This window comes from Manacus candei, unplaced genomic scaffold, assembly GCF_025592945.1.
Source record: "Manacus candei isolate 608988 ecotype Guabito, Panama unplaced genomic scaffold, ASM2559294v1 h1tg000034l, whole genome shotgun sequence".
NCBI lineage: Eukaryota > Metazoa > Chordata > Aves > Passeriformes > Pipridae > Manacus > Manacus candei.
Window position 1 is genome coordinate 9,896,197 of NW_026138082.1, and position 22,664 is coordinate 9,918,860.

The following is a 22,664-nucleotide window of genomic DNA, read 5'->3' on the forward strand; positions in this document are numbered from 1 at the left end:
CATATCCACTTGATCATGTCTTGACTCCCAAAAGTAGTGTTCCCATCTTCTCTTCAAGGTGAGTTCTGCTGTGACTGGTGGAAAGGTTCACTTAGAACTGCAGTCTCCTAACTTCACCAAAAAAGCAGACTTTATTGCATAGGAAATTTGAGAGTATCTTTTCTCATTAGCTTTGCTGATGTTGGAGTTCTTTGGCATTATCTTCCAAATTCCGGAAAATGTATTCACATTGTTTTTAGGACTTTGTTTACAAAGGATCTCTTTCCCTATCAGTGTTCTGCACGTTTGGACTTGTGGTCCCAAGAGATTGTGCCTCTAAAACAAAGGGATATAAAAATTTGTATCTAACTTCTTAAGCAACAAAACAAAGCAGCATACCTCCAGCTGCAGTGTGGAATAAATTGTATCTATAGTAGAGAGGGATCTGTATTGTATTCTACTTTGCATCTCAATTCTGAAGAAATCTGCCCACACATTTTCACCTAAAGCAGCAAATTCTCATAACCTCGTGACTTTTGAAGGTAAGCATTAATTGTAATATGATTTCTTATGAAGTTACTAGTGTCCCTTCTGTGGTGGAGGAAGCTCTGTTCTAAAGTCCCTGAGGTGTTTGAAGATACTGGATCTGTATCTTGACTTGAAGTGTGGGATTTAGATTTACGCTAATTAAAGAATTAAAATTAAGAAAAACTTAAAAGTTGAGGGGAGAAAGTGCTACTCTGGTAAATGTTTCTAAAGGCTCTTTGGTATTAAAGTATGGGGTAAAATGGGCTTATGGAGAACAGATGAATTGGTCCCACGTTCAAGAAAATGTGATTTGTTTCTAGATAAATGCATGTATGAGTGTCTGTATAAGCATGTGTCCATGCTTGTCCTGTTGTGAATGTGAGAAAATGATGTGAATGTCAGTTATGTTGTACTAATATTTTTGAGACTTAAGGAGAAGCAATTTGTATATTAAGCAGTTTATTAATGCTGGTCTCTGGAGACAGTCCAGGCTTGTGCACATTGAACTTTACTCTGTTGTCTGGGATCCCGTGTCCTTTGTGCTGACTTGAGTTTTCAAAGGGGATTGTTTGAGCTAAAGGACAGAGCTGCACTTGAATCAAAATAGAGATCTTCCCCTCTTCCCATCAATACATCACTCTTACAGCTCTAACTTTGGGTTTGCTCCTTTAAATGGATTCAGTTAGTGTCAAGTAGCACCAGTAATTTTCCTCTGAATTCTAGACAGCTTTGTAAGTAGAGTCACAGGATGGGGGGAGCTTGGCTGCCATTTCATGGGGCGTAGCATGTTGTCTTCGATGTGCTTGTCTGCAGAGAGTAGTGGCACAAGGCATGTGCCCCACCAGAAACAGCCTCTTGCTGTCCACAGGCAGACAGACTGCAAATTTAGCAGACCCATAATTGAAAGCCTTTTTGGGGCATTTCCCTGCTGTTTTCTGAGCCTGACTTGAAATAAAAATGTCCTAGTGAGGTGATGCTGAAGCCAGTACTTGTCCTGCCTTTCTCCCTTCACTGATGAGCAGAGGAAGAGCACCAACTCTCTTGGTTGCACAGCAGTGCCAGTGTGGGCCACAGTGGAGGTCCCTGTTCCAGCTGTGGCAGCTGGGCCAGGCAGTACCTGTGGTGTGCCATGGAGGGGAAGGAGGTTGAGGAGCTTGACAGAAACTTGATGGCCTCTAGATGCTAAAGGCTGATTGTGTTTGGTTTTGGTTTTTTAAAGTGGTGGGATGATTGATTGGTAATAAGGAGCTTCTGGGGACAGCGTTCCCGCTGTAATAGGCGAGCTGTGTTTTTGAGAGCATTTGAACTTTCTATGCTCCCTTTAAATAAAGGGTTATGCAGCAGAATAACAGTAACAGGGATGGGCTAACAGAGTATTAAAACTGTCTTGGCATATGAGAGTATCAGTGACAAAATGCATTTGGTATGAAGTCTCCAAAGACTTGAAGGATTGTATGTAAATAGTAAATATGTTTGTGTGGTGTTTATCTTCTCCTTGTGACTGCTGCTGTTTTCAGAATTTTTGTTTCTGAGTGCCATGAGGTTAATGTTGTTTTCACAGAGGTAGTTATGCAGAGAAGTTGAGCAGGATTTACACGGCCTTGAAACATTTCTATGGTGTGTTTTGTTGGCAAGATTTTATAACGGTGGAGAGTTTCATGCTTTGCAGAGTGAAAAGAAGCAAGCTAGTTAAATTCTGTGCTCTGTCTCATCACGGATTAATTTGTCTCACCTTTTTTCCTGCAGGGATTTGGTAGGGTAGGAGAAGGATTATGAAAGGAAATATGGTAATGTAGTCCAAACTACACTGGAAGTTCAAAAATATCTTGAAACATTTACTCTAGGCTGTAGCATTTAGTTTAGGCTACTGAAATCCTGCCTGGTAAAGAAGGCACTGCTAAGTTACAGTCAGCTGTCAACAGAAAATCACATAATGCTTTCAAGAGGTGACAAATGGGTAAATAATTTTAAAGCACATGGAGCAAAGAAATTTTAATACATCTGTCTAGTAAGTAATAAGGTGATAAAAAATTAAAATTTGCTTCAGTTCATAGGTTAGGATAACTCATACTAAGTAATTTTGGTCTCTGTAACCAGGCATGCACAAAAGTTGTCAAGGCTTTATATTTTCTCATATGAGTATAATAACTCTTGGGCTTATAAAAGGTCTGTTACAAGTTGAGAGCATATTCTTTTACCTAATCTTTGAATCTGCTTCTTCCAAAATAAGTTGGAAGCTTTTTGTTTGTAGTGCCATGTTACAGATACCAACCAGAACTGTACGAAGTTTTTCAGTGTTGCATACTCTGTTTATATTTGTACAAGCTTGTTCTGTCTAAATAGTGGAATGGCAAAAGTAAGCCTCAAAATGACCTGTGCTGATAGAAAGTGTTTTAAGGCTTGCTATGGAGTCACATAAATACATTCAGTTTCTTCCTTCTTATGAATCACATTGAATGAATACTTCTAAGATACTTCCAAATGGCAGCTTATATATACTGTTTTTCCATTCATTGCTGTTCTTTGTAGATATAAAAATAGGGAAAAATTAAAAAAAGGTGTTCTGTAGGCATGCATCATGTCTTCTATAACACATCTAGGTGAGGAAAGGCTAACTTTAATATATTCAATATTTTTCAAATATGAAATTCCTCTTATAAACCAAATAATTGGAATACAGTTGGCTGATAACTAGCTAGAAGAATATGAGTAGCTAAAATAGTCCCTTTAATTGGGCTTTTTGCATCTTATTTTTCCTATTAAAATTTGCAGTTGGCATCTTTTCAACTAGTACATATTTCACGTTTGTTTATAAATTGTATAATACATGTTTTGTATACTCATAATAATATTTCCGAGATGCTCTTCATAAATGCAACCCTCCCCAATTTTAAAAAAAACCCACAGGCTTTGATCTTTTTTCTATGCTTTGCAGGATTTGCTTTTCCAGTATGTGTGCAGGCAGGTCTTCTCCCTTGAAGTTAATTTGCATTTGCTTTTTATCTCTTTTTTAAAATTGGGTTTAGACATCTGGGTTCAGCATCATGGTTTACAGAAAAGCCAGTCCTACTGCTTGCTTAGAGATGAAGCTTTGCAAAACAATTGCATGCTTGCATGCAAATATATCCTCAGATAAAAAAGAAGGAAAAATGAAAATGAATAGTGTGCACAAAGTTGGTTTTAAGTTGGTTTTAAGTTTACTGAGGAGGTTGCTCTGTGTGTTTCTGATGGCTGCTGACAACTCCATTCTGGAGTCAGCTGTTGAGGTGCCCGTTGCTCCATGGAGAGCACTGTACACCTCACAGGGCTGGGACTTGGGCTAGGGTGGAGACCTGGCTTGTATTTGCCCTGCAGTCATGCTAGTTCAAATGCAGTCATGATTTAAGCAGCGATATCATTTGTGATATAATTAAATAGTAATACTGTTTTTGCTGTACACTGGCCAAGCAATTGGTGTAAGAGTTTAATTCTCCTTTAGTACACAAGCACTATTATTTTACACAAATATTTTACCCTAGGGTAGGGTACATCTTGCATAAAGCAGTTGACTGAGAAAGTCTTAAGCAAAGCAAAAAGAAAGACCTTACAGTAAAGCTGTGCTGACTATCTTATATAATAACCTTTTCTTCATAAGTCCTTTCTGCTCCCCTTGATTTGTAAATCTTTTTACTGGTTGGAAAATCAGCTCTGGCAAAGAGAGAGGCTGAACAGAAGTCCAAGTAAAATGAAAGTTTGAGTTTTGTTTGTTTTCATTCTGTTTTCTGTATACTTTCCCCTGCTTATACTTCTGGCCCTAGCATCAGATGACAACAGAAGCCTCCCTCGACCCCCACAGAATTGATAGAATTTTCAAGTTGCATTTCTACGGGATTTGCTTATTATTATGAACTGAGCACAGACCCTTTGGGTTTGCTTAAGTGAAAGTCACAAGTCACATGGTAACTGTAGTTTTAGTGTTCATACTCTGATGAGGTTCCAGTTCTAGTGCTAAATTAGTCTAATTGCAGTCTGGCTGCAGTGGGAAAAAGCCCACAGCTAACACAGATCCAGGATAGCTGAATAACACTGTTAGTGTATTCTTCAGTACAAGTATTAAGATCAATTTTTTTTTAATCTCCATTCAGTCCTTTTGAAGTAAGATTTGTGTATTACAGGCAAAATCAGCAAATTAACAATTTACATCAGAAGATAAGGGAGAATGAATTACGAGCTCAACACGCAAGACTGAGCCATCTTGTGAACTGCGAAGAACCTTACGTGACTAATTTACAGGTAGGATGAATATTTTTCTTTCATCAAAGCTTTCCATTGCCCAGTAACTGGCACCTCAACACATGCTCACAATTTACTGCAGGCTAAAATGTAGAGCCTTTGTGATTATTGATGGCTGTGTAATTGCATAGCAGAGAATTGTGTAAAGAATACCACCTTAAGCTTGTAGTTTATCTTATATTTGCAGAAATATAAATATTGTTAAAATTTTGTACATACTTGTTTTGAAGTCTGATAAAAATGAGATGGGAATGAGGGATTAGGACACTGTAAGAGTAAGGGTTTAACAGAGTGCATGTATCATAGTCCTACAGGTAGATATTAGGAGATAAAGTAGATGATAGGAGAGTATCTGAAAACGACTATTGGAAGGTTTTCTGAAGAGGAGGAGGAGGTAGCACTTTGGATGGTTAGATTGTATCACTAGAATAGATGGAAGAGATGTGAGAAGGCAAACAGACTGGTGGGATACCTTTTGACAAAACACCTGAAAAGGATATGGATTAGTACTCCTAGGGAACACTTAGTCTGAAAGGGAATGTGTGGTGATATTTTGGCTATAATTGTCCTAACTTTCATCTAACTGGCACCATTATCAAGATAGCATAAGGATGAGGTAGCATAGGTAAACCAGGAAATGCAGTTTGAGGATTGTGGCTGCTTACAGCACACAAAATCTTCAGGCCTTGGCATATCTAAAAGGCAATGCAGCAAGAGAGTGTTAAAGGAAGATATGCAGAGAAATAGCTTTCATGTCCCTCTTTTATGATGTTACCTTTTTCTGTCACAAACACTGCACTAGGATCTCAGCTAGTGTACTTCAACATGACATTAATTATGTCCTTGGAATAACACAGCTCTACATCATGTGAGAATGTGGGTTGTGTGACACAGCAGAGAAATGCAAGTGGAGCCTTGGTGTGAAGTTAGGTATCCAGAAACTTTTTCAGACATATAGGAATGTTGCTTTTGGTGCTTCCAGATCTTCTTTAACAAAATATTTTAGAATCTGTCTAGATTAAGATTTGTTTGGGGGGGAGGGAGGCAGAGAGAGACAAACAAAACCAACCAAATAAGAAGCAGTAGTGCAGAAACTGCAATTTTAGTGTACATATCTTAGTACACGATATTGCACTTCAAATAAAGTAGCAGATGCATTAATTTTTCATAATTTAAAGAATTTTGAAAGTTTATAATGTATTTTGGTTCCTGCTTGATGAACTTATAAAAACAAATCTACTTTAGTGAAGGTTTGAATCTCCTAATGCTTTGCTGAAGGATGTCACTAGTTAAAGAAATTATACAGACAGTAGTGTTAAAGATACCAATTTGTGTTATTAAAAGAATCTTGAAATTGAGAGCCTAATGGGACGCATCTCCTTTTTCATCCCACATGCAGCTGACTTCCATTTTGTGCTTGTCTGTCTCTGGACAGTGGGGGTTGAAGTTTTGGTATACAGAACAGAAGACAGGAAGCCTGAATTCTGATTATAGCTTTATTCTCAGGCTTGTCTCTGCACCATTCACACTGCAGGCGTGATAGCTCTAAGGTTTGCTAGTACTGATGTTCTGCTTTAGAAGTGTCTTTGGATTAAAGCATCTCTTACTTCAGTATATTCATGGCCATTTTATAGTGGTTTTCTTCCCAGGAGATGGTATGATAATTCAGTGGCAGTGATTTGTTTTGAAAATGCTTTTTATTTGGATTTGTAGGGATTTATTTTGGGAGAAACATCACACCTCTTCCATAAATCTGAGGGGGAAAGTGCCCCTGCAATGTTCTTGTGCATATGTTGTGAATGGTGTCCAGCTTCTTTGTTTTTCTGTTCCAGATTCCTGAAGTACATGCTGTTGCCATGTATTTTAATGTTTGAAAAATCAAACCCCACCCTTCCTGAAACCAAAAAAAAAAAAAAAGCAGGACTGTTTTCTGCTGTGCTTTTCAAATGTAGTGTGTGCGTTCATTTGTATGATTTTTTTATTTCTTTTTGTAAGCAACCGCAGTATGAGAGCACACTGCTGCAACCTCACATTTCAGAAAGATCAGCCTCCCACCTTGAGGAGCTTGAGCGAAAGATTGCAGCAGCTGAGAATAAGGAATTACAACTCAGTGAAATTGTAAAACAACTTTCAAACAAATCTAGTGAGGAGAAAAAGAAGATGGAGGAGAAAGTAAGTGTCTTTCATGTTCCACATTTCCTTTTGCCACTGTTTCAGCAGCATATGTTTTGTTTACTAGAAAGCAACTTATTATGTGAGTGTCTGAGCTGTTTTCAAAACATAGCTAAATTATCTGTGATAGAAAAATTGAAAGTTAATGATTTTAGGTGTTGCTAATGGATGAATCTGATCTCGTAGAGAGTGCATCCTAAAAACTGGTACTAGATAAAACAGTAATCATGATGACAGTTTTAACAAGGTATCAGTTAAACTTTGAAAAAATGCTACTCAGCTCTAAGAATTCTTGTAGCTTGAAGTATTTATTACAGTAAACAAAATAACATTTAAAAACATAGAGTGTGAAAATTAAATCCTTATTTTTAGCATGGTTTGTAAATGTGGCCCTCATGCTTTGAGATACCAGCCTATATGTGCCTACTCTGCAAGAGTGATTTGCTTGTGGCTTTCCTAGGATGTTCAGAATAGACTGTAGTCTGAGACAAGGATGGCTGTGTTCTTGGAACTGTTTTGACAAGGAGTTTCTTTGCAGGCTGAAGCAATTCCCAGATGTAGTTTTGAATGTACTGACAGCCTTCCTTTATTGCAAGCAGGAATGTACCATTGACGAAGGGGTTTGTAATTAATGTTTTAGAGACAGATTGTCACTGTTACCTTCTCTTCTTTAGTTACTGGGTTTAGATTTCTATTAATGCAAATTCAAGGAAGAGAAGCAATATGATACAGTGAAGTATCAAGTGGAAAGACAAAGGAGAATGCATAATTAATCTCAAATTCTGCTTTACCATTTCCTATGAGCCCTGCAGTGTGCTTTCACAAAGAGTAACATTCAGGAAGGGCAGAAATTGCATACTGCAGCTTCTTCCTTTCTGAGCTTTTACTGCTTGGGTTCCTCGCTGTGAAGGAACTGGTGTGGTGGCAGTGGTGAGGGCCTGTGCAGCAGAGCTTTTGTCAGCAGGATGGTCTGTAGGTTGGACCCTGATTCACTGCACAGTCCTGATTCACCCCTTAGCAAATGTCCATTTTGTGCATTGAATAAAAAGCTCTCAAGGAAAGAGGGCAGCGGGGCACAGTGGAAAATACTCTTTCTTCCTGCCTTTTTTTCCCACTTTTTTGACTTAGGTAATAAAGCAAAGTAAGTACCAGGAATGTGAACTAAGGTAACACAATATAAAAAAAAAAATTTCTCCAGGCTGATGGACAATGGAGATGCCTCTAGAAAAGGTATTTAAGAAAGCATCTATTCCATTTTCATGTTCCCTGATCTCATTGTCAGACAGCATCGAAGTCAGGGTTTTGGCTTCAATTCTTCTTAGTTAAAGTTTTTGGTCCTTGTATTTGGAGTTGTTTTCCTAGTCCAGAGAAAGAGCATGGACTAAAATATGTCCTAATCATTTGTTGCATATGAACATCTCCATTGGCAAAAAAGTTAATAGTATTTTAACTGTTTGTGTTTTCAGTTGATAAGGCACATGGATTGTTTTGGGCAGAGGTGAAGCAACATGGGTTTGACTGACGTCACGTGTGAGTCTATTACTTGGAGCTGCTGGGATTAATCATTTTTGGTTTTGTTTTCTGCAGTAGCCAAATGTTTCATGCAGCTGAGAGTACAATTTTTGGAGAGTGACCAACCTCTGCTTCCAAAGCAGGTTTATTTTTTACCATAATCATAAAACATGTACTCTTTTCTTTCTTCTAGCTTAAAACTAGAGATCGATATATTAGTAGCCTGAAAAAGAAATGCCAGAAGGAGTCTGAGCAAAACAAAGAAAAACAAAGACGAATTGAAACCTTAGAAAAATACCTGGCTGACCTACCAACACTGGATGATATAGAAGGACAGACTAAACAGGTAAGGTGAAGGGAGTTTGGTTTACCTTTTGAAAATATAAGTAAGCTGCCTCCTATCTGTTGTCAAGTCTTTTACTGTTTCAACGTACATTTTTTTCCACTATCTGTTTAGGAAGAGAAGCATTTCAATGTTTTAGAAGTCTCTGTAGGTATTAGGATTTCTCATAGTCAGACAAGCAAAATGGGCCTGAGATTCTGCAGCAGGTGCCAGCAAGGCTGTGACCTGCTGCAAGGCCTTCTGCTGATGTGGCATCGTGTCTGACTAACGTAACCTGTGTTAGCTGCACATTCTAGAAGAGAAGAACAGGCAACTTCAAGAAACTATGGCTGAGTTAGAAAAGAAGCTCGGCGAGGCCCGGTCGCAGTGCAGAGAGAGAGAATTACAGCTGGCATCTCAGAAGAAAAAAGAAAAAGAACTGGTCACAACAGTGCAGAGGTATGAACAGCTGCTCCACCTGTGCCCTGAAATGGGTGTGCTTTCCCACTCGATGTCAAGACCTAATGTTATTCGTCATCTTAATCTATTACAATGCTAATGACTTTTTATGGCAAGAGTTTTATTTGTGGCAAGTTGCAATTAATACCACAGAGAAGAGTCTGCCTAGGACACTCTTCACTATTTTTCTTTAAGGATGTGGGACACTACTGCAATGGCATCATAGCCTGCTGGCATATAGAAGATGGAATAAATTTGTGCAGCAAAGGGGCGTTGTACAGAAGCTGTCAGCACGGCTGTTAGATAACTGATCCTGTTATGAGCTGTGGAAAAACTCCCTGGATATTGGCTGATGGGTATGTCAGGGAAGGGTCAAAGCTTTCCAGAAATTGTTCTTACCTTTTCCCTAAGGGTGTAGGTATTTACAGGGAGATTTAGCTGAAGGTAATTTGTTGTCGCTGAACTTGCATAAAAATGAAAAACAAATGGGGCAGATATCGAAGAATATTACTGGTAAGACATGGAGACTTTGTTACTGTGTTACATTTTAGATCAGAGGAGCTACTTAAACACTTAACTTTGAAAAAAAAAAAAAGGAAGAGTGAAGCAGGGGAGAATCCCTTTTAATAGTTTACCTTCCTGCAGTTCACTGTCTCTCCCTTGGGTGAAGGTGCATGCCACAGGAGTCTGAAAGGTTTCCACGATGAAAGGCAAGCTGGCTGGGTCGCCCTGCCAGCCAAATTGTTGACACATTGTTTCCATCTTACCAATGAAAGGCCTTTTTCCTTTGTGCTCATAATCTAGAGGGGGATCATTCTGTCTTTTCTGAAAGCCTACAAATAGTTGGGGTGGCCTCTGGTTTCAAAATTAGACAGCAAGATTAACACTAATAAAAAATGCATTTCCCTTCTGAGAGAAGATGAGCAGACAAAGGCTGTAGCTACACCTAGAGGCTTGGGCTGAGCTACAGAGGGTCTCATGTGGCAGGAGTGGCTTTGTGCTCTCCCTTATGAGTCACAGGGAGCATGAAGGACAGGCCACCAGTACTGGGCACCACCTCTGATTCTGGACTCCACTTTGACTTGTATGTGCCACACAGAGAGAATCTGATTTTAAAGTTTGTGAAGCTTTTGAGAGGTTTGAAAATTCCTCTGATCTGTGCTGGAGCAGGCTTTGCCTCCCACAGTAGCACAGAGCAACTGAGCACCACAAAGCTTTTCTTTGCTTCTCTCTGCCCTCTCTCCCTACACAGTACTGCTGGAGCTGTACCTTTTGGGAGACACAGCACACAATCTGGCCCATAAAACCTGCATTCTGCTGCATGAATCTGTCCTTGCCACTGACATGGCAACTTCGGTATTTAGGGTTTTTTGCGTCATTCATCCGCTCTTGGTTTGCTCATTCATAAGGCTGGATTCTGATAGGAACAGTTTTACGGGTCTGGTTGGAAGATGGTGCAAGTTTCTGGTTTTTGCTAGAACACACAACCCTCTGGTTTCAATCAGCCCTCTTATTCTTTCTTTTTTGTTGAATGACAGTTTACAACAGAAAGTAGAAAAATGCCTGGAAGATGGTATTCGACTTCCTATGTTGGACACGAAACAGCTTCAGAGTGAGAATGAATGTCTTAAAGAGAAGAATGAGAAAGCCAGTAAGGTTAGTCTGCAAATTATCTGCTCATGGCATCTTTAACCTTAAGTACTGCATTTCTTTTATTTTTCCTACATGAGAAATAAATATCTCATTAAAGAATTACACATTTCTTGCTAATTCAGATTACTTTTCAGTACCTGTCTGTTTCTGTTCAGTACATTTATTTTGCATGAATTTCATGTTCTTTCAGAGTTGAACTTTCTCTTGTCATTTACATTTTCAAAGATTCTATTTAAAATCTCTGGGTACACACCTGTAAGCTGATTTTTAGAAAAGGATCTAAAGAGATTCAAGCCTTCTAAACTGCTGAATTTTATATTGTAGGTCATAGACAATCAGCAAAATCAGATAGCTGGACTGATTTTAGACATGCAGGTAAGGAAGAATGTGTATTCTGTTGTTTACTGTGTACAGTTTTAATTTATAAAAAGAACATTGCTAAAGTTGAATTTTATTCTTTTATCTTTCTGAATAGGAATCAAAAGTAGAACTGCCAAGAACTTAGTCTTATGGCCTCCAATTGGCCTGTGTTGCCTTGCAGGGTCATAATGTAGTCGTTATGTTTGTATGGTTTAGCACTTTGCTGGTACTTATCAAAAAGTCAAAAACATCCTTATTCTGCTGGTCTAGTGTTATGTGCAAAATTTGTGACACAGGCAAATGTTACTTTGGGTTGTATAATGAAAAAGAAGTTCAACTTGAACTCCATAACTTTTCTGAGGTTCTCTGTCCTTCTTTATAGTTAAGATTATTTACATATATATTCTGTTTATATGTCATGTTTATCAGAGATACAAGCAACTTGCTAAATGTATTATCATCAATCTGAATCTTTTCATGTTTCCTAAAATTTCTGATCTTTTTCTCACCATCACCTCTATCTCGAGACTGGTGTTCTTTGGTGTTTTGTGTGCTTAGCCTGAAATGACTTTAGAGAGCTGGGGTTAGGAAATACTGAGTAGTTGTGACTGTCTGTGAACAGAATAGTGTTCTGTTCTCCAGGACTTTCTCTTATTTTTCCTCTTGAAGTGTTTTATATAAGGACAGAAAATAAGATTAGAAAATGGTGTCAACGGTCAAATTACTTGTAGACTACAGCAGCTTTTTTTTGTCCTTGGTATCCCCAGCCTTCCATATACATTACCTGGGAAGTGTTGAAAATTAGTTCATTACAAATTGAAATCCCTTATCAGCACAGAGATGTAATTTATCTTCAGCTCAGATGATCTCATTTTATTCCCTGTCTTCTGCCACATTTTAAACTTATGCTTGAGAATGTATTTCAATTCCTTGTTTTTAACTTATAAGCTGAAAGCAAATTCTGTTTCAGGCAGCAGTGTATGAAGCAGTACTAGTTTCTATTTACTTGTAATCGTGGTGAAATGATTTTGATCTTCCTTGTATGGTTTTGCTTCATTGATTTGTTCTTCTGAGTGAGAGGGATTAAAATTCTGGTTGGTCTTGACAAGATGCTGTGCTGCATATATAGTACCTCTTCAGAAAGAGAATAAATATGGATTACAATGATGTTTTAAAAAAATCCATATTTACATGATTAATTTAGATATCACAAAATTAAAATTTTTGCGACAAAACAAAGACAGTAGAAATAGGTCAGATTATATGATGCCTGTGTTACCCAAAGTATATCTGTCAACCCTGTCAGTCACAATAAACCTAAACTGTGCCAGGCTGGGAGTATTGCCACCATTTTGTAACTTTGGAAAGCATATGGAAAAATTAAGGGTGAAGTACAGAGGATTCATAGCACAATTAGGAACTTGGAAACCCTAGCACTGTAGGCTCAGCCAAGCTGTTAAGCACATGTGCTTTTTCTGAGCTTTAAGATTAGAGTAGCAGAGAATGATAGATGTTTGGTCTATCTTTTAAAAATAAACACTGATTTCCACTTCTAGTAGTTCCTGTTACATGGTGCAACTCTTGAGCTGAATGTGTGTGCATGTTGGTTAGAACATTCTAGAAGTTGTTTTTTGATTAGTTTGCAGAGTCATGCAAATTTATTGGCAGATGTAGTTCTGAAAATACACTGGGGAAGGTAATATTTTTCACCTTGTCTTCCCTCCACCCTCAGGAAGGCTGCAGAGTCAAACCTTCTGTTGTCATTGACATAATCATGAAGAGTGTAATTGGTAGGGCTAATGGATGTAGCATACCTCGGGCTCTGGGTGTCCCTGAACTTGTTCATCATCAAAGACTGTTAAAACTGGGAGATACTTGGAAGTTGGAAGGGTGTTTTGGGCACTTACATTGCCCTGTTCACTTCCTGCTTCCTAAATATCTTCTGTTTGGCTGCTGCTACAGATGGAGCTAGAGGGACCTTCAGGCTGACCCAGTAATGGCCATTTTTCTCAGTACAGAGTGTTTCTAAAAGAATAAAGATGATGATTTAACATCACTGCAGGTTCTGCTCATCTGCAAGCACGCAAGAGGAAATGCCTGAAGCAGTTATTTCCTGCCTTGTCCTACCCCAGGGTGTTTCCTTTGCTGTGAGGCAGGACCCTCCTTCCTCCTGCCCTTCCTCCCACTGGTGTGTGTAGCTGCACTTTCTTGAAGAGCTTATCTTTAGGATGCACAGTACTTCAGCACTTCCTTTCGAGGGTCATGGTGTGGGTGAAAAGAGCAGCAGGTCAAGTGTATGAAAATGGTATTAAAAACAAGTAGTCGTTTCTGGGTTCTGCCTGCTGCTTCTTACTACTTAAGTGAAAATAAAGTAGGGGGTTTTTTAGTTCATATTAAGGCTGTAAATGTTAGCACCATTGTTTTCCAGTTTTGCAGAGTATGATAGAGTTGCTATTCATTGTTAGTATTCAGATAAGATGGTTTGAATATTCCTCTTTCTGAATTTTGTCAGATGACCTTGAAAGATATATCTACAGACTTAAAAACCAAGTAGTGGAATAAATATGAGTCCTTTTAAGAACAAACACCTGTGGTCATGCTGAATTCACTCCAAAAACTCCACTTTGAAATATCTCATGATTTCTCAGTTTCAGTTCTGTAGTTGAAAACTGGGGAATTGACAGCCGCTGATTCCATGTTGCAGCAGGTTTTTTGTTTGTTGCTGCTTGTGATTGATCTGGAAGTCAATCATGAAAAGCTGCAATACTGAAAATAGTAATTATTGTATCTATTACAGATGCAACTTCAAATAAGTTTGTTTTTTGCCTGTGGTTTTTTTCAGTACAGTAGAATTGTATAGACTGTTCTATCATGTGTCTGAATGCTTTTACAGAGGTTGCTGCTCTGTATCAGCTATCAAAGACTTTCTTCTCAACTGTATAGGTGAGGTGAATTCTGTTGTGAAAGGTTGTGGAAAGTCCTGCCTTAGTCTTTGTCTAAAGTAGAGAATGAAACAAATCTTCAGTTATACCTTGGAATGACACAAATGAAACTTTCTTGTGATGTATCTACTGCTTATGTAAAGTGAAATTGTTTGATTAGAATAAACAATATTGCATAGTTATTTTGGACTTCATGCATTCCTTATTGGGGTAAGGTTTTTCATGCATACAACCTTTTTGTTTCTAAAGAGATTCTGCTTATTTAACAGGTTTCATGATACTTGGAATAGTGTGTTAGTGTACAGTGAGCTGGGGTACAGCTGAATATTACCAGGTGAAGCATGGTAGAAAGTAAAAAAATGAAGAATTAGTACAAAAGCACAAAGTAATTGAAACTTTTTCTAAGTGCTGATATAAAGCATGACAATTTAAAATCTTTACCTGTGTTTTCATTCACTTTAGTCTATGCAAGAGAAGCTTTCGCAAGAAAAGTTGATAATTCAGAAGATGACAAATGAGCTTGAGGAAAAAGAAAGGAATATAGAGCAGTTGAATAAAACTCTCTCTGAAGTAAGTAAAAACTCCAGTAACCCACCCCTGACCACACCAGCTGGGAAGAACCTTATAGAATGATTATAAGATCCCTTGGTAGGGCTTTATGACCTTAATTACGTCTTAACTGTCGTGGCTACCATGCAGACGTATAATACATACTATCCCTACCTCAAGAAGGGAGAACTTAAAGGGTGAAGATGGTTAAGAAATGGTAACATGAAACAGTCATATAGAAGCTGTCTATCTGCCATTCTTTGGAGAGGTACAGAAATATTGATTATATGTTTGGAATTTAATTATTTTTATTTATATTGTTTGTGGTTTGGAACAGAAAACTTTCTGCTATAGTGCATGATGCAGACTTAACTTTCCCCTTTTTTCCATTTGGTTTTCACAAAGAACCAAAGACTGATGGAAGAGAATGCCTGCCTGAAGGAGCAGATGCGGCTGGTGGAGCAGTCCAGGCAGCCAGTATCTGAGAAGATGCCTATAGCAGACCAGTTGTTCAAGGAAATGTCCCACTGCTTGTTTGACTTGAAAGCACTGTGCAGTATTCTTACCCAGAGAGCTCAGGGCAAGGAGCCTAACCTTTCCTTACTGCTGGGAATCAGATGTAAGTGATGTTGTCATGCCAATGCTTAATAATGTTTTGACACAAAGGAATAACAGTTTAGCTAAGTGTTGCTCAAACTTGCCAGCTGGACAAGCTGGTGTCCTCGCTGTGCCGCTGGAAGAGTGGTGCACGAACTCACGGAGCTCTCTGGAAAAGCTGAACTCTTAGTGTGCCTGTGCCACTAAATGCATATGACTACACAGGTCCTTACCAAGTCAGGAAAGCAGGTAGCTGGCTCTTCATGTGGACCCAATCATGGCTGTGTTCACTGCTCTAGAAAAGAAAGATATGTAGCCAGGTGTCTGTCTCTCCTGAGACAATAGTGCACTCACTGTGAGGGTTAATGGATGCTAATGGGGCTTTAAAACAAAAACACATATCGTGGTTTTTTTGTTTTAAAGCCCTTAGGATCGAATGGTAGGAATATACATCTGTTGTTTGAAGATGTGTATGTCTGATTTGGGGGTGGGGGTCCAGGTGTATTAAATAAACCTCATGGTACCTTCATCTCTAGTACTGTTAACAGTACATCTAGTCTTCAACACTTACTAAGCTGTTAAATTTAACCAGGAAATGAGAGAAAAAATGCCCTTTTAAAACCAGTCACACAAAGTTTGTGTTAGGTCTTTTAACAAGCCTAACAAACAGTTACATTTTTTTTAAATGGATGTATCATATTCTAATGTTTTCTGAATGTTAATTGGAATTAATCAGGTAGACAGATTGCTGAACTGAACCATCAGCAGGGTGAAAAGGTAAAGTACAGTGTTCTGTGCCACAAGAGCTACTACACGCCTTCTAGCCCTCTTTTCTGAGTGGCTATAGAAAACTCCAGAACGTCTAGGAAATGGCTCTTCTGTCCAGGTTTTTTCACTACTGTTCTGATTCATCAGACTTCAGCAAGTCTAGATCTTGGTACCAACAGAAAAGCATGTCTTTCAGAGAAGCACTGATGGGCTCTGAATTGACTTTAAGTTCACATGGTACCATGTTTTCTTGGCTTTTCATCATGCTGAAGCGTGATTTGTCTTGATGTAACTAAAGTGACCTACCTCCTATTTCAAAGAGGATTAGTAGTTGAAGTATTCACAGAGTACAGTTGCTAGAGCTTTAACCTCGGATGTTGTTTTTCGTAGCACTGAGCTGTTCAGCTGAAGAGAGTGAAAACTACCACAGCACGGAAACTCTTTCCAAGAAGCTCTTGGACGTTTGTCAGTTACGGAAGGATATTGATGAATTGAGGACTATAATGTCAGACCGTTATGCTCAAGACATGGGGGACAATTGCATTACTCAATGACAAAACTTCATCTAGTAGAAAACGACTTACTAAATCCTGCTGTGTCACAGGTCTTTTCATTTCTACTAAGGAACCATATTGGAAGGCTGCAAATAGCCCCAGACATGCACCTGCGAGGGCTGCGTATAATTAACCTTGGGAGTCTGGTCTGGAGGGGAGAGTCAGCATTGAACAGAGTGGTACAAACTGCAAGAAATCTTTTCTCCAAACTACTGAATGTAGGAACAAGCTGTGAAGAATGATTCAGTTGGACACTCTGTTTCCTTCATTAGGGCTCATTTCATTACTTCACCTAGTTTTTGGAATCAGAGCTTCAAAACAGCCGTGCTGCTACTGCTCTCAGTCCTTTCCTTCATCAAGGGTTTGTGTGGCATTATATGTGTTCTGATATTAGAGGAGAAGGTCAAAGGACCTGTATGTGGTGAAGCCAGAGGTTTCTGCCACTGCACTTCACTCTAAGAATTGCAGTTGGAACAATCTTGGAGCACTACAAAAAGTAGTTGCTATCCAAGTTGTCTAAAAATAGGAATATAGGAAAGATGGTTTTAGTAGTGGATTGTTTGTCCAATAGCAGAAACCCCCCCAAGTTTAACTCCTTTATGCAAACAAGTCCATAAAATATAGCTATATCAGATTGTTTGAAGTGCTCTCACATTGCTGTAAGAAGTTTCAGTAATATGAATTCTGTGACAAGCCCAGAGAAGCTGTAAGACATGAAACTGCAGCATAGTACATGGCTGCAGGAAAACAAACAAACAAACAAAACAACCAACAACTGTACTTTGGTGTTTGTATTAACTTTTTCCTTAGGTCCTCTCCATTTTAAAATGTGGCTGGTCTGTGTTCTGTTGCTGAAGGCCTCTGATGAGGTTGTGCACCACCTCAACCATTTTTTACCACAGCTATAGAAAGGGTTTTTAACTCTTGGCAAAATCAGGGCTCGAACCAGAAGTTTTCCAGTTAGAAGTATTAAGTATTTGGTTATCTGAGAACTGCAATGTTTGCCACATTGTTTTGGAATTTTTGATCTCTCCATTTTTGTAGGAAGCAATTACCTAAAAAAATAAGATTGTGTTCCATAGCTTATTCAATGAGTATCACTTGGCAGTGCTGTTTAACTCCCATGGGACAGATGACATTTCCTGGAACATTACTGCAAGGTAACTGCACAGTTATGCATGCTGGAGAATAGTATTTAACTGAAAAAAACAAAAACCTGTGAAGAGCAAAACCACTTCCAAAACACACTGTTAAGAAAAATACGTGCATCACTTACGTGTGTGGGACTAAAAGAAGGTTTCAGATGCTTTAAAATGCAAGTCAGTCAACTTACCCGTAGTGGGGATACCAGCAGAAATCTCTTAGAAAGCTTAGCAATTAGAACCAAGAAAATTCTAGGGTAACATTTTTATGGCAAAAGTGTTAGTATCTTCTGTTTTCTGATTATATTTGTGTTAATAGAAAAAAGTGGTAAAGCAACATATGCTGGTTACCAGTTTTAACTTGGTGATATTTTGCTTTCTGTCGATTGTTAAACAGTTACCATTAATGTTGTTTTTATAATTTAGTGGTTTATTTTTTTTAACTGTATGCATTTATTTATTTCACAGTTTTCTCTATCCTGAAACTACACTTGGACTAATTTGCGAAAAATAACGTTGCTATTTATATTACTGCTACATGGTGTTTCCAGATAGATTAATCTGGTTCAGCTTCTGTGAGCACTGAAACAGTGTCTAGAGGAAATCGCAAGTGAAATTGTTTAGTGTCTACTTAAAGGAAAAGAAATGAGGCCATTTTATTTTAAATTTCTATGCTCTTTCTGTATGCACGCTGCGATCTCTCCACAAGGGTGCAATTTTCTCTGGTTTTCCTTGTCCTTCTCAATACTGTGATGGGGTGGAGTTGGAAATATGAGTGTGCTCTTCTCATTGATGTAACAAGTTTTGTCATGATTGGGGAAAAGGTCTTCTGAACTAATCTGCATTCTTAGACTGCAAACAGATCAATGGTAATTATTTAAAGGGGTGATTTATTCTGGAAGCTCATTAACAGTATTAATTCCACATTAATACACATCTTCCACATTGAAGGTGTACTTTTTTTACTAGTGCAAAACTGAAGACAAGGAACTTTGTACAAATGGGCTGGCGTGGTTTTCTGTGCCTCTGACAGTATTGGCTTTTGTAACTAAATCCTCAGCTCGTTCCTTTGGTGTAGTTTGCTGGTTTTGGTCCTGCAGTGAAGTAGTAGTCTTCAGTTTATGGCATCTGTCTCCTACCAGAATTCAACAATAGCATTTCAGATAATAAATGAGAAGCATTAGGGAGAGAGGAAATACCTAGTTACACATTGTTGTTTGTTTCCTTAAATGGCAATGTTGTACCTATAAAAATTTACCAAGCAACACTTTTTCTAAATTTGATGAAAATAACAAGGAGGTTAATAGAGCAATTAGAGAGGAGCAGGAGATCTTTTTTTGAACTGTTAAGCTTGTCACTTGGCTGGTGTGCCTCCAGTGTCCCTCCTGTTAAAGGGTGATACTGTACTGAAAGCTGAGATCAGTAATTTATGTTTGCAGAGCACTTCACTTTTTATGGTCTTCGAGTATTAGTCGAAAGTTTCTCTGGAAGGAGGTCCCAATTTATTTGTAATACTTTGATTGCAGTGCTGTAATCTTGCATTGTGATGTTTTTCTTACAGAACCTGTAATATTTATGTTGACTTTAAAGCACTTGATTTTGAAACCCTGTGAGTTTATCTGCCTCAGTCAAATTAAAGTAGGGAGGTAAATGATGGATGTATGAGCCAAAGATGCAGACTACCAACTGACTGTCTACAGTGATGCAGTATTTTGCTTTGATTCCTTAAAATTTGGCCTGTTGTAGTGGTAGCAATTACTATATATGCATCAGTTTACAGATGCCTCTAAATGGAATAAGCTTTGTCTAAGATATGCATGACTGTTTAATTGGTTAAAATGTAGTGTGTGTGTGGTGTCATTCAACTTATTTAATACGGAGTTGATTAAAGAATGTTAACATTGGAATTGCTTAGATTTAGTCATGACAACTTTTTGCTGTAGCTGTTAGACAATCCCAAGGGCTGAAAAACAACCGCAGGTGAATGGATACTGTACCATTCTAGGTGTCAGCAAATTTGTACAGTAACATTTTGTATAGTTTCAGATTGAATTTATATGATCCTCCAGAAGATATTTACAGTAACTACTGTATTTAAGAATGTACTTTGAAAAAGACACGGCAAGTAAGTGTCTTCGGACAAGCTGTAGAGGATGCTATGTATTTACTATATAGAAGTAACGCAGCTCAGTCGTGTAAATGTGATTTAGGTTGCTGGCCTCTGCTGTGCAGCTTTATGGTGTGATAGTTGTGTGAAATTGTGGAGATTGCTGTAACCACCCACTCAGGCTCCAGCATTTGAAGCTGCTGGTGGTCAAGAAGTCATTACAAGAGCTGAAATTCCATCCTTTTCACTTCAAAAGGTTTCCTTCCTTCCTTTGCCCTCGCAGCCCACCTTTTCTTTCAAATGTTCTTTTGGACATTTTTCTTGCAGGGTAAGAGCACAAGGAAAGGAAGAAAGCAAACCCTGTCCTCCACAACCTGGTGTCATAGTGTGGGCAGTGATGGCACACTGCAGTCTCTCTGCAAGGGCACAATTTGCTCCAGTTCTCCTTCTCAGTGCTATAATGCAGGTGGAGTTGGAAGTATAATTGTGCTCTTCTCACTGATGTGACAAGTTCTGTCATGAGTGGGAAAAAGATCTTCTGAACCAATCTTCATTCTTAGACTGCAAACAGATCAATGGTTATTATCTAAAGGGATGATTTATTCCAGTAGCTAATTAGCAATATTAATTCCACAGCTGCATACCTTTGTGCCTTTTTTGCCTGAAGTAAGTGTATATTCCCCTTGAACTTTAAATAAGTTCTTAGGATGCTGATGACTGCACCTTCTTTTCTTCTCACCTGCCATTACTTTGTTAATAAGCTTTTGTAGTAAGAACTCTTGCATAATGTCTAGAAACAGAAGTACTTAAACTAGGTACTAGGTGTACACTTTGAATGTTAGGCTGGTTGTAGTATGCAGCTTTTTTGAATATGATGCGTGAGCAGGAAACACAAATAATGTGTTTGTGTATATTAATTAAGTATATCATTAGTTCAGTGGGGAGGAGTGTCTGGAGCTCTCTTCTAAAAGCACAGCTGACATATGTACTGGATCAGTCCCTGAAGACTGGTAGTTTTGTAAATTGGGTTCAATTTTTGAACCGCTCAGAATACCTCATATGTAAATAGAGTTGTCATGACTTAATCACAATGTGTTCATTGTAAAAAGTAAAGGAGCCACTGGCTGGCTCAGCTTTAGGCTTGTTGTTCTTGCCTCTTTTTGTAATTTTTTTTAAAGTAGGGTTTACAGCTAGAATTTTGAATGCCAAAGTTCTATTTATTGAATAATAATAAAAGTTTTCATTGTTAATGACTGGTATTTTTCCACTGGAATTTGTTTGTTGATGTTTGGGATTTGTATCCGCAGAGCAGAAATAAATTTTGTTACAAAAGTAAATTTTTCATGGTTCTCATTTGTTCAATATCTGGCATGTGACAGAAATGACCAAAGCTGGAGGCAAGAATGGAATCATGAAATATCTTCCCAACATCCACTCCAGCTTCCCTTCAATGGTCTGTAGTTCTGCTGGCATACGTAGTTCACTTCCTGTTTTCTTGGATGCTGATTGGAGAGATCACAGGTAGGTCTGTTTAAAAGACTGTATTAGCACAAAGTAGTAGGCAGAAGTGTTACGATAGCTAGTTTCAAAGTTGCTGAAAGATTGATCAACTTTGGAACATATTGCCCCAAAGCCAGTCACACAGGGCAAAAAAATAAAATTGCATGGTGAAACATACCCAGCAGTGGGTCTGGTACCAGGAAGAGGACTGGTGAGCAGAAAGGAAATGCGTTTTTAATTCCTGCTCTTCAGCTGGAAAGCACGAATGGATGTGTGGTCAGGCTGAGCAGTAGTTAGGGCAGTCAGAAATTCCTGTGGCATGAAATACTGCAAGTCAGCGTAGCCCAACACAACCAGGCAGTGTTGACTTCCATGTCAAGTTGGTCTGAGGAAAAGTCAAAGGTGAAGGATTTTAATCAGTGTAACAGGAGTCTTCACAAGCGCACAGGGAAGTGGAGTCACCCAAGAAAGTTTTGTTTACTGACAGTTCCCTGTGATAAATCTTAGAGCCTGTTTGGAGGCTACCTCTTTCCAAAGACACTGGGAAATTCACTTTCATAATTAGCTAGTGCACTGTATATGGTAGACATCACTTTTCTCCAGCATTGTGACTGAATGGACTGTGGTGGACTTCTAACTCAATTAAAAACATTCCGTGCCCTGTGTAAATACATGTAAAGGGCTGCACAGATGCCAGCTTTCTGTGAGATTTCTGAGAGTGGCCTTTTGTGAACTGCTCGAAGTCAGATTTCAGTTTCAAATTATCATGATTATAGCACTGCTAACAATAGTAGTGGTAGAAAATGTTGTGTTGACTTTTATTCCACAAACAAAATACAACTCCACATGTGGATGAAAATGAAGCCTTAAACAATAATACTGCAAATAAAACTGCAGCATCTTGAATGAGTACAGCTTACAACAGCTCAATCTGCAGTAGATGCCCTACGTTATGTAAATTAAGCAAGTCTGCAGGATGTGCTAACCATGCTGGGTCGATTGTTTTGTAAATTAAGGGGTTCAGCATACTTGGAAAATTTCCAAGTGGCAAGGGAAAGCGTATGCTATGAACAATGATACTTAATTACATTTTGGTATGTGCATATTTCTTTTCCTACTTTGTGTGAGTTACTCCCCCTTGGTGGCAGCTGCTGCTTTTCTCCTTCTTTTGTTGGTGTCACAGGTCTGAATTTCCTGAGTTATGGACTTGAAACCGGCTCAGTTTGTGGAGCACCTGATAGGTTAACT

At 38.6% G+C, this 22,664-nt stretch overlaps 1 protein-coding gene across 1 annotated transcript in view; it reads left to right on the forward strand.

The window, feature by feature from the left end:
- CEP85L (centrosomal protein 85 like) overlaps positions 1–21,253 on the forward strand; it is a 110,944-nt gene extending 89,691 nt beyond the window's left edge. The window contains exons 5-13 of the mRNA XM_051792158.1: positions 4,662–4,779; positions 6,775–6,951; positions 8,657–8,809; positions 9,090–9,244; positions 10,783–10,900; positions 11,222–11,272; positions 14,662–14,769; positions 15,154–15,367; positions 16,504–21,253. Coding sequence (XP_051648118.1) covers positions 4,662–4,779; positions 6,775–6,951; positions 8,657–8,809; positions 9,090–9,244; positions 10,783–10,900; positions 11,222–11,272; positions 14,662–14,769; positions 15,154–15,367; positions 16,504–16,667 — 1,258 coding nt within the window. The 3' untranslated portion in view covers positions 16,668–21,253. The remainder of the gene's footprint in view (positions 1–4,661; positions 4,780–6,774; positions 6,952–8,656; positions 8,810–9,089; positions 9,245–10,782; positions 10,901–11,221; positions 11,273–14,661; positions 14,770–15,153; positions 15,368–16,503) is intronic.
- The last annotated feature ends 1,411 nt before the right edge of the window (positions 21,254–22,664 follow it).